Source organism: Pyrus communis, chromosome 2, assembly GCF_963583255.1.
Source record: "Pyrus communis chromosome 2, drPyrComm1.1, whole genome shotgun sequence".
In the NCBI taxonomy this organism is placed as follows: Eukaryota; Viridiplantae; Streptophyta; class Magnoliopsida; order Rosales; family Rosaceae; genus Pyrus; species Pyrus communis.
The window spans coordinates 17126841-17138825 of record NC_084804.1 but is presented as its reverse complement, the minus strand read 5'-3'; the positions used below and the strand labels follow the sequence as shown (position 1 = coordinate 17138825).

The 11985-nt window shown below is 38.8% G+C and overlaps 1 protein-coding gene across 1 annotated transcript; it reads right to left on the bottom strand.

Moving 5' to 3' along the window:
• Window positions 1-10719: 10719 nt before the first annotated feature.
• LOC137724875 (uncharacterized) lies at window positions 10720-11352 on the bottom strand. The gene is made up of 2 exons (XM_068463531.1): window positions 11172-11352; window positions 10720-11006 (listed from the first exon to the last, which is right to left on the bottom strand). The coding sequence occupies exons 1-2, from the start codon at window positions 11350-11352 to the stop codon at window positions 10720-10722; spliced, it is 468 nt and encodes a 155-aa protein (XP_068319632.1).
• Between the last annotated feature and the right edge of the window lie 633 nt (window positions 11353-11985).

Below are 11985 nucleotides of genomic sequence, written 5' to 3'. Positions count from 1 at the left end.
CTTCTTAGTTTCCTGCATAAGTAATACGACATGAGTCAGGCCAAAACAAGATAAGAATGCGAGTACTTGTATTATGGAAAACAATGGGATATTCTACTAAACACACATATACTGCAGTAATTTATCCACCTTTTTATTCAACTTTATCTAACGAACCGTATTTGTTTGTCCATTTTAGATGGCCAAACAATTTTTGAATTGACGATTTTTTGTCAAGATGATCCTTGAATGAATACTAAAATATAGCGTGTTCAAATCATCAAAATGCATATGGGATAGCCTTGTAGAAAACTTGTATACATCTATACAAATATATGTAATACATGTATATACATATTTTATATGTAATACATGTATGTATAATACTTATGCAAGCATGTGTATCTGTATTGTGTATAAACAAATATAATTGCAAAGTCATGAACAAGAGAACTCACTCTAGGTTTAGGGCTAAAGATGCGATTCTCCTGAAAATCTTGCTGCCCTTCTGGAGGCATGAATTTCAAGATGCAAACCCTGCATATGGTCGATATCGCAAAGAAACCCACAAATGTATACCAATAGGTTGTCGGCCGGTAGGAGAATATTAGCATCCAGCTCATCACTCGCTCAAACCAAAAAAAATAACGAAAATATCGTAGCTGCATATGTAATCAATAAAATTAACTAGTCCATTAACAAAAACCGAATCTCCAATTACAATCTACCCAAGTAATTTAATGGTGCCAAACGTACGTACATATGCAGACATGCAAAGTTGCAAACCCTAAATTCTGTTGGAAATTCAAATAAAAACAGGCTGTAAAAGGTTGCTGCTAGCTGTTAGTTTCTTTACAGGTTGTATCCACACATGCTGCAACTACAAAGACTAAAGTTTCCTCCATGTGCTAGCTGAAAGTGTGTTGAAAGACAGCAGAGATGTGAGCTGCTGTAGGTGGTTATTACAACCTGGAATGATGCACTGCATATGTGTGCTAAACTGTCCAAAGTTCACATGATCTGTTTGCATGTGTTGTCTTATTGTTTATTCATTTTCTGCTTGTATAAATAAGCCTCCTTGCTGGGCTTTAGTATCATATCATCCAAATCCCATTTCTCATTCTCATTTTCAGCTTGTAAGCTATTGAGTTTGTAAACTCTCTTTTCATATCAAAGTCCAAGTGTTTTGCCAAAGCTTGTTGCTTCCCTCCTTTCTCTATTTCTTTCCTTGTCCAATTTTATTGAGAGTGCAAAGTGAGAGGTGTGATAGAGTTTGTAAACTTATCACTCACATATTTTGGTATTGAGTTAGCAAACTCTTGTGAATACCAACAATTGGTATCAGAGCCAGAATACCATTCTGGCAAGTGCAGTAGCTATGGCGTCCAATTTAGTGCAACTCCAAGTTCCCACATTGATGAAAGAAAATTATGAAAGATGGTGCATCCAATTCAAAGCATTGTTTGGATCACAGGAGCTATGGGAAGTTGTCAGTAGTGGGTATGTTGTACCCACTGCAGAGCAAGAAGCCGTATATACTGCGGATCAAAGGAACACTCTCAAGGACTTACGAAAGAAGGACCAAAAGGCACTGTATCTTCTATACCAGGGTTTGGAAGATTCAACGTTCGAGAAGGTTGCAGAAGCAACAACGAGCAAGCAAGTATGGGATACACTCAGTACAATCTACAAAGGAGTAGATCGAGTCAAGAAAGTGAGGTTACAGTCACTTCGAGCAGATTTTGAAACTGCTCACATGAATGAAGGGGAGAGCATCTCCGACTATCACTCAAGGCTCATTGTGATAGTAAATCAGATGAGGAGAAATGGCGAGAGACTCGATGAAGTACGAGTTGTGGAGAATATACTCCGGTCACTCACATCTAAGTTTGAGCATGTGGTGACTGCCATTGAGGAATCCAAGGATTTGGAGGTGATGAGCGCAGATGAGCTACTAGGATCCCTCCTAGTTCACGAGCAACGCATTCAGAAGAATGCAAACCCCACAACGCTAGAGCAAGCTTTGGAGTCAAAGTTGAATATTGACAAACCAAATGGAGGTCGTGGGCAGTGGAACTCACGTCGTGGGAGTTCATCTAACCGTAGCCGAGGACGAGCTCGAGGAAGAGGTCGAGGCTATGCACAAAATCGAGGTCAGTCTCAAGAGTGGAGATCTACTCGAGGAAAGGCGCATATCCAATGTCACAATTGCAAGCAATATGGACATTATGGCAATGAATGTTCACATAAAAATGGTGAGCATGTCAACATGGCAGAATCAAGTGGAAATACTGATGAAGAACTTACAGTCTTGCTAGCACACCATGATTCCAGTAGCCAACAAGATGTTTGGTATTTGGACTCTGGTGCAAGCAATCACATGTGTGGAAAGAAGAAGTTTTTTGCCGAACTCAAAGATGGGGCCTATGGATCTGTAAGTCTTGGTGACTCCTCAAAGTTGTCAGTTGAAGGCAAAGGGAAGATCAAGATCATCCAGAAGGATGGTAAAGAAGAATACATCTCCGATACCTACTACATACCAGGTATGAAGAGCAACATTCTAAGCATTGGTCAACTGCTCCAGAAAGGGTACATTATACATATGGAGAATATGTTTCTCACTCTCAGGAATGCAAGGAGAAGACTTATTGCACGTGTTCAAATGTCAAAGAACCGAATGTTCCCGTTGAAGTTGAACACAAAGATTGGGAGTTGCAACATCGGTGTGATGGAAGATGAGTCATGGAAATGGCATCTTCGATTTGGCCATCTTCATTTCAATGGCCTAAAGTTGTTGTTAAGTGGAGGAATGGTTCGTGGTTTACCTCAGATTAAGTCCACAAGCCAAGTATGTGAAGGTTGCGTGCTTGGCAAGCAAGCACGGCTTTCATTCCCTGTTGGTGATACATGGAGAGCAAAGGCACCACTGCAGTTGGTGCACACAGATATATGTGGTCCATTGGATCCCATGTCTTATGGAGGTAATAGATATTTTATTACTTTCATTGATGATTTTAGTAGGAAGACTTGGGTTTATTTTCTCAAGGAGAAGTCGGCTGCCCTAAGAATATTCAATGAGTTCAAGGCACTCACAGAGGCTGAAAGCAACCATAAGCTTCTGGTTGTGAAATCAGATAGAGGTGGAGAGTACACCTCCAATGCTTTCCAAGCATACTGCAAGGAGCAAGGAATTAGGCATCAACTGACTGCTGCCTATACCCCACAGCAAAATGGGATAGCCGAAAGAAAGAATCGAACCATCCTTGACATGACAAGGTCCATGCTTAAGGAGAAGAATATGCCAAAAGAATTGTGGGCAGAAGCTGTAGCTTGTTCGATTTATTTGTTGAATCGATGTCCAACAAAGAGTGTCAAGAGGATGACACCACAAGAGGCTTGGAGTGGATACAAGCCGAATGTTGCACACCTAAGAGTTTTTGGGTGTGTTGCATATGCTCAAGTTCCAGAAGCCAAGAGGAGGAAGCTTGATGATCGAGGTGAAAAATGTGTATTTGTGGGCTATAGTGAAGAGTCCAAGGCATATAAGCTCTACAACCCACTAACTGGCAAATTAGTGGTTAGTAGAGATGTCATCTTCAGTGAGGAAGAGACATGGAAGTGGAACAACAAAGAAGTCAGTAAAGAGAAGATTGTTTCCACTGATTTTGAAGAACCAGAAGTTGTACCACTTGTTGAGCGACAGCCTGCTCAAACAATCACAATAACTCCAGTGCACAGAATTGCAAGGAGTGGTCCTACATCTAGTGAGGAAAGCAGCTCCTCAACTCCAGTAAGGTTAAGGAGTCTCACAGAGATTTATGGACAAGAAGAAGAAGAAGAAACCAATTTTTTCTACTTCTATGCAGACCATGAGCCTCTCTCATTCAATGAAGCTGTGAAAGAAGATTGTTGGAAGAAAGCCATGGAAGAAGAGATCCATGCCATCAAGAAGAATGACACTTGGGAGTTGACAAAGCTCCCACCAAATCAGAAGGCTATTGGTGTCAAGTGGGTGTACAAGATCAAGCGCACTGCAGATGGGAGTGTGGATCGATACAAATCAAGGCTTGTAGCAAAGGGCTACAAACAGAAGTATGGAGTGGACTATGATGAAGTCTATGCTCCAGTTGCAAGACTTGACACGGTAAGATTATTAATCTCTCTTGCCGCTTAACATAAATGGAAAATTTATCAATTAGATGTCAAGTCAGCCTTCCTTAATGGAGTTCTTGAGGAAGAAGTGTACGTAGAATAACCAGAAGGCTTCCAAGTACAAGGAAAAGAAGATAAGGTGTATCGTTTGAAGAAGGCTTTGTATGGCCTCAAGCAAGCACCACGAGCTTGGAACTCAAGGATTGACAACTACCTTCACCACAATGGATTTCAGAAATGTCCATACGAGCATTCAGTTTACATGAAGAACGGTGAAAAAGGGGAGTTCTTAATTATTTGTCTCTATGTAGATGACTTGTTGTTTACAGGAAACAATGAAGCAATGTTCTGTGAGTTCAAGCAATCCATGTTCAGTGAATTCGAGATGACTGACAATGGATTAATGTCATACTTTCTTGGCATAGAGGTGAAGCAAGAAAGTGATGGTATCTACATCTCTCAACAAAAGTACATGAGAGATATATTGGAGAAATTCAATATGGACAAATGCAATATTGTCAACACTCCAGTTGCATCTGGATTGAAGCTGTCTAAGGAAGGAGAAGGTGAGTTTGTAAACTCAACCGTGTACAAAAGCTTGGTTGGAAGCCTAAGGTACCTTACAATCACAAGACCTGATATAGTTTATGGTGTTAGACTCGTGAGTCGATACATGGAAACACCAAGGGAGTCTCATTGGCTGGCCGCCAAGAGAATTTTGAGGTACATAAGAGGTACTCTAAACTATGGTCTGTTTTATAATTTTGGTGAAGATGCAAAATTATTTGGTTATTCAGATAGTGATTGGGGAGGTGACCAAGATGAAAGGAAAAGCACAACTGGCTATGTGTTTTTTTCTAGGATCAACAGCTTTCTCATGGACTTCAAAGAAGCAATCAATTGTTGCTTTGTCATCATGTGAAGCCGAGTATGTTGCTGTAGCCTCAACCGTGTGTGAGGCAATTTGGTTAAGAAATCTGTTGAAGTCAGTATGTCATCCACAAGTGGAATCGACTGTGATTCATGTGGATAACGTGTCTGCAATCAAACTTGCAAAGAATCCTGTTCAACATGGAAGGAGCAAGCACATTGATACCAGGTTCCATTTTCTAAGGGACCATATGAAGCAAAAGACAATTGAGCTTGTTTATTGTCACACAAAGGAACAAGTGGCTGACATCTTCACTAAGCCACTACCAGTTGAATCATTCCGGTTATTGCGTGAAATGCTAGGCATGAAGGCGTTTTGATTTGAGGGGGCGTGTTGGAAATTCAAATAAAAACAGGTTGTAAAAGGTTGCTGCTAGCTGTTAGTTTCTTTACAGGTTGTATCCACACATGCTGCAACTACAAAAACTAAAGTTTCCTCCATGTGCTAGCTGAAAGTGTGTTGAAAGACAGCAGAGATGTGAGCTGCTGTAGTTGGTTATTACAACCTGGAATGATGCACTGCATATGTGTGCTAAACTGTCCAAAGTTCACATGATTTGTTTGCATGTGTTGTCTTATTGTTTATTCATTTTCTGCTTGTATAAATAAGCCTCCTTGCTAGGCTTTAGTATCATATCATCCAAATCCCATTTCTCATTCTCATTTTCAGCTTGTAAGCTATTGAGTTTGTAAACTCTCTTTTCATTTATCAAAGTCCAAGTGTTTTGCCAAAGCTTGTTGCTTCCCTCCTTTCTCTATTTCTTTCCTTGTCCAATTTTATTGAGAGTGCAAAGTGAGAGGTGTGATAGAGTTTGTAAACTTATCACCCACATATTTTGGTATTGAGTTAGCAAACTCTTGTGAATACCAACAAATTCATCCCAGTGTGCCTACATGTGATGCATCAATACCGAGACGACGATGTCGGGAGAGCTCTAAGCAATACATACTAGAAAGACTGAAATCGTGGATGGATGACCATTCAAATTTATCGACTAGGATTATCATCATGATCATTACAACCCTCTCAAACTTGAGGAGGAGATTATCCAATTCGAGTAGCATCTGCTTGAGTTTGAGGGCCATTCTGCTCTCTGCCATTGTTGCATAGAAAGAGAGAGTGAGAAAATCGATGAGTGACTAGGGTTTAAGGGATGGAGAAGTAGTACTACATATATACCTAGTACACTAATACTAGTTTTAACATTTCAATTAATATGGACTCCTTTTTTAATCACATTAGCATTCTATAGTCTTATTGGAAGAGAAATTATTATGTGGTACTGTAGTACGGGAAGAGATCCCCTCCGGATCTCTCCCACCAAATCTTAGGGATTTGGAGATCTGGACCCTTGAAATTTGATCTAACGGTTACAATTATTATAACTTTTAGAGGGCTCCTGTTTGTAGCTATTTGATCAAATTTCAAATGCCTGAATCTCCAGATCCTTAGGATTTGGTGGAAGAGATCATCTCCAGATCTCTTCCCCTGTAGTACCACTTCATCTATTTTAAAATGGGACATGTGGACCATTTATTTATAGTTGGATTATAATTTGTTTTAAGGTATTACGTATTAAATATCAAAAACCCAAATTATAAAAATAACGACCCTATTCATAGCACTGTTATTAAAACCCAGGTTTATAACAGTTAGATTTATTTACAGTTCGTCTCCACTTTCTCTCTCTGTTCATAGCACCACCTCCAGGTTATCAGTAATCAAGGCTTATAACTCACTCTTTTTTTTATTAAACTCTTTGTTTCTCCCTTTAATTGCAATTTATCACCGATATCTGATTAGAAATTTTCCTTTTTTTTTGGTTTAAGTGATATGAGATCCAAAAAATTTCCCTGCCTCTCTCCCTGTCCAGGTACTAAAAAAAAATATAAAAAAAAAACCCTATAACTGTTTTTGATGCTTTTCCTATTAAGAACTCAATGGAATTAATGATGACAAAATCCAGGAATAAGGTTGGAGATGGAGACAGTGAACAGAGATAGAAAGAGGAGAGAGCATAAGTGAACCAAAAAAAGGAGAGTCGACAACCATGGCAATCAGTGACAGGCAAGTGAGGTTGGAGCCGTGGAGGCTGAGGCGGATAGGGATATGTCGGGTTCAAAACCCTAAGAGCAACTCCACCGTTGCAAAATCCTCTTAAGGCAAGTCATTATTGAATAGCCTCCAATGAACAGGAATTGCCGTAATGAATAGTAATTATCTTTCGCATCTTCACCCATACACTGAATAGCTCTGGTAATAGGTAATAAAATATTAGTATTTTTTATTTTATAAAATAATACAAAATAATTTTATTTGTAATTTTGGATATGATTTTTAATTGATCTCGTTGTACCACGTGTCATTAAATAAGAAATTACAACCAAAGTATTTGAAAAAATATAAAATTATGGTGTAAGTTGGAAGATAATGATAACATATTTATAGAAAAATTGAATTTTTTTTTTAATTTTTAATTTTTTTTCAGATTTTTTTATTAAATTTTTACTTTTTTTATTAATTTTTTACATTTTTTATTAATATTTTATATTTTTATTAATTTTATACTGTGGCTGACGTCTCCTTGACGTCTGCCTTACGTCACATGGCCTTCGAGTTCTCGGGCTGGCAACTCGTGTCAGGCTTCTCCCTCAGGCCCACTCGAGCTCAATCGCCAGCACACGCTGGACCAAGTTGCTTGAGCTTTCTGGCCCTGTTTGAGAGCCAGTCCATCGGGCTATTGCCCACGGTAGAACTGCATTAAATGGCAATCAATGTCAAATTAAAAATGGAGTATCAGTCTGGGTATTAAGAGCAAGTCCAGCGGGGGAAGTAGCCCAATGGACCGGCGCTTGCATAGGAGCCAATAGCCTCTGCAATCAACTCCAGCCCATGCGGGCTTTAGAGCAGGAGGGGGCCCAAGTGACAAGCTTGGCATGAATCGGTGGGCCAAGAGCCTGAGGTGGGGGTGATGCAACGCTGACGTCAGGGCGACGTCAGCCATGTTTCATATTTTTTTGCGTCAGGCGCGTGCATAACACACTCGCGTGGGGGCGCGTCCTCGACAAGCTTTCAGACGCTAGGACCTGTGGCACAGATTCTGAAATGTTACCGTTGCCTGGGACACGTGGCTTATTCGCGTTCGTTGGATTTCAACGGTTACTTTTTATGGACCGTTAGATTTCCAACGATAAAAAAATAAATAAAATCAAACCTTCATTAATTTCAGCCATTGGATTTGAGATCACAGTCCACGTTATTCGTCTTTATAAAAAAAAAATAATAAATAACAGTAAAAAATTCTGAAATATTACCGTTGTGCCACGTGGCACATTCTGGATGGTTGGATTTAAAAATTTATTTAATCCAACGACAGAAATTAATTATGTGAATAAAAAATTAATAAAAATGTAAAAAATTAATAAAAAAATTTAAAAATTTTTAAAAAAAAAAATTTACTTTTCTATAAATATCTTCTCATTATTTTCTACCTTACACCATAATTTCATATTTTCTCAAATACTTTCAACCACATTCCAATCTTTCTCTCAAAGTTTCAATCCAATTGGTTTCCAACAAAATGACTAATGATGTAGGTACAAATTGGACGCTTATTAAAGATGTTACGTTGTGTTCTAGCTGGGTTGAAGTTACTCATGATCCGATTACGGGTAATGAGATGCAGTTGCGAGAAATGTGGAGTCTTATTCATACCAATTATGTTGAGAAAATTGGTGGGAAAAGAACCAAAGAATTGTGTCCAGTCATTGGAGAATATTCATCCAATCGTTTAGTATGTAGAGAGATGCCTTGGTACAAGCTAGTAGTAATCTTTGAAGTAGGGAAAATTTAGCGGATCAGGTAACAATATATTATTTTTTTGTTTGTACTCTACCCAAATTTACATTAGGTACTTTGATTATAATTATTTCTTCTCCCGCATTGTGTAGACACTTCAAGCACAAGCTTGGTATAATGCCAAAACCAAAAACAAAAACAAATCATTCAACTGGTAGGAATGTTGGAATATTGTCAAAGATTGTCCTAAATTTAGAGTTGTATTTGTCTATCCAAAAGTTGTCATGAACAACACTCCTCTACACTCTACGCCCGATCATGCCTCACATGTTCATGAAAATGACGCAGAAAAAGTGTCGGAAACACCCTGAACAAGTGTCGAGGTCGACCCATTATCCAATTAGGCCTCAAGGTAAGAAGGCTTCAAAGAGAAAAGGGAATGCTTCCGAGAATGATTATGCAAAATACATGGAAGAACTTGCTTGCCAAGGTGAATTGACTTTGACGCGGGAAATGGCTAAATTTAAGGCTGATAAGGTTAGAGATGATGCAAAAGCTGCAGCCGTTGAGGGATTATTTCAAGCTATTGAGAGAGAAAGAGAACTACTTAGGCAAGAAAGGGAAGAGCTTAGAGAAGAAAGAAGAACTCAACAAGATCGTGACACTATGAAATAGTCTGTAGAGGCGATGTCTTCGAATTCTAAATATTTTTGGAATTCGAAGAAAGCGGACGTGGTGCGAAGGAGGCGTGCAAGAGAAGCGAGAGCAAGAAGAGATGGTCCTAGCACAACAAGAGGAAATGAACCTAGCACCACAAATTGGTTAGGTGATGATTTTCCATTCATGAGGGACTAGGGAATTTGTTTTTAATCGAAACCCATAATTTTCCAATCACTTTAGCTTGTAATTTCTTATTTATTGAATAGAGTACTTTATGTTGTGTCCAATTTATTGAATTTAGTACTTTATTTAAACTAAGAGTATATTTATTTAATTTGGTAATTTATTTAAACTAAGAGAATCTTTATTCAAATGACATAAACACACCAAATAAAATTACATAAACATATCAAATAAAAAATAAATAAATAAAACTCACTAAATGAGCTTAAAAAACACACCAAATAAAAACAGACACACTAAATGAACTTAAGTATCTTGAGCTTGTTTCAATTCCCACTAGTGCTCTATCAAGTCAATTTGCCGGGAATTGTGCATATATGGGTCATAAAGTGCAGTATATTGTTGAATGAGCCTTTCCTTGTAACGTCCATCCCTTTCTCATGGCTCGTGTTGCACGGGTTCTTTGGTGGCATCATGAGCACAATATATTTCTGTTCTGGAATTGTTCATCGTGTCTGGCTCATATTCATCAACGGCAGCATAATCGTACTCATCTTCCATAATCATATTGTGAAGAATGATGCACGTCATCATGATGGATCAAAGTGACTCTATTCAAACATTCTAGCAGCACCCCTAACAATCGCCAAACGAGCTTAGAGGATACCAAAACAACGCTCCACATCCTTTATACACCCCTTTTGACAGCTTGCAAAGTGTTTCCCCTTTGCACTTCGCAAACGTGGCACTGTTTTGACAAACAATGACCACCTTAGGCAAATGCCATCTACTAGATAGTATGGCCTGTGGTACTTATGTTCGTTGACCTAGTACGTGACTCTTGGTGTTTTTCCTTGCAGGACATCATTGAAAACTGGGGATTAGGCCAGGACATTAAGGTCATTTTGAGCTTCCGGAACACCGAAAAAAAAGTGTGCCAGATCCATGTATCAAATGAAGCCACCGCCTCCAAAATGATACTTTTTGCTCATTTTCTGTCCCCATAAAGCTCATTGTCATGCACTTAGACAATTTTTCCAGGTCCAGTGCATACAGTCGATACTTCCAATCATCCCAGGAAAACCTCGCATCTCGACCTTCTTCAGAAGCCTTTGCAAGTCCATCTCAGTAAGTCTCCGAAGGTACTCTGTGGTGTAGAAAGATTCGATTGCAGAGCAAAACCTCATCAAGGATTCAAGAATGGTTGATTTCTCCATTCTCGCTATCTCATCCACTTGGTCTGTAGATGCTCCATATGTAAGCATCCGCAAGGCAGCAGTAATTTTTTCCTCAGGAATGAGACCTGTAACACCAAAAGCATCATTCTTTTGCACAAAGTAAGAATCATGGTTGCAAATAGCAATCATGATTTTGTTGAACAAATGTTATTCCATTTTAAAACGACGTCTAAAGTACGTATCAGGGAATGCACTATTACAGACAAAATAGTCGTCTAAAAGATCCTTACCTCGTTGTTGCCTTCTTCTATCAATGTTTGAGGAACGACTAGGCCTGCAAATCTGAGTCACAACTTGGATGACTCGACGGGAGTGTGAGACTCTTTGGCTTCTTGCTTTGTCATCTCTCCTTCTACGCTCCTCATCCTTTTCCTCTTCCATCTCATTTTGGGCCACCTGGAGATTGAACATTTATTCCCCTTGCTTAAACAATTCTTTCTCTTGCTCCTCGATTTCCCACAACATCCTTAAAGAAGAAGACATTATAAGAAGGAAGCATAAACTATGAATAATGATAGAGATTTTGATTTTGGTGTGTGATTTCATAGGATGGATGATGGGTTATACGGAGGAAAAAGAAAGGATTAGGTTGTAGATAATGTCACCTGGCATATCGTCATTCGTTAAAATCTGATTGAAATATATCCTCAAATATTGTAAACAGATTGTGACACGTGGCACGACGTGACTGGTTAAAAATCTTATCGGAAATCTATCCTGAACGATTCTAAAAAGGTAACGACACGTGGCACGACGACATTGGATAAATTTCTTATCGAAATTTATCACCAAAAATTATCTTCTCGGATAATGACATGTGGCGCAACGAGAACGATTAAAAAACTTATTCGAAATTACAAATAAAATTATTTTGTATTATTTTATTTAAAAAAAATATTAATATTTTATTGCCTATTGCCGTGGCTATTCAGTGTAGAGGTGGAGATGCAAAATGCAGTTACTGTTCATTGGAGACTATTCAATAGTGACTTGCCCTAGGTAGGGCTGGGTTCGGTTCAAAACGGTTCGGTTTTTTGCCAAAAC

Excerpts from the sequence above, each read along its gene's own strand:
- LOC137724875 (XM_068463531.1), bottom strand. The coding sequence starts at position 11,352 with ATGTTCAATCTCCAGGTGGCCCAAAATGAGATGGAAGAGGAAAAGGAT. Across the intron at positions 11,007-11,171 it reads TAGAAGAAGGCAACAACGAG|GTCTCATTCCTGAGGAAAAA; the intron begins GTAAGGATCTTT and ends TTGGTGTTACAG.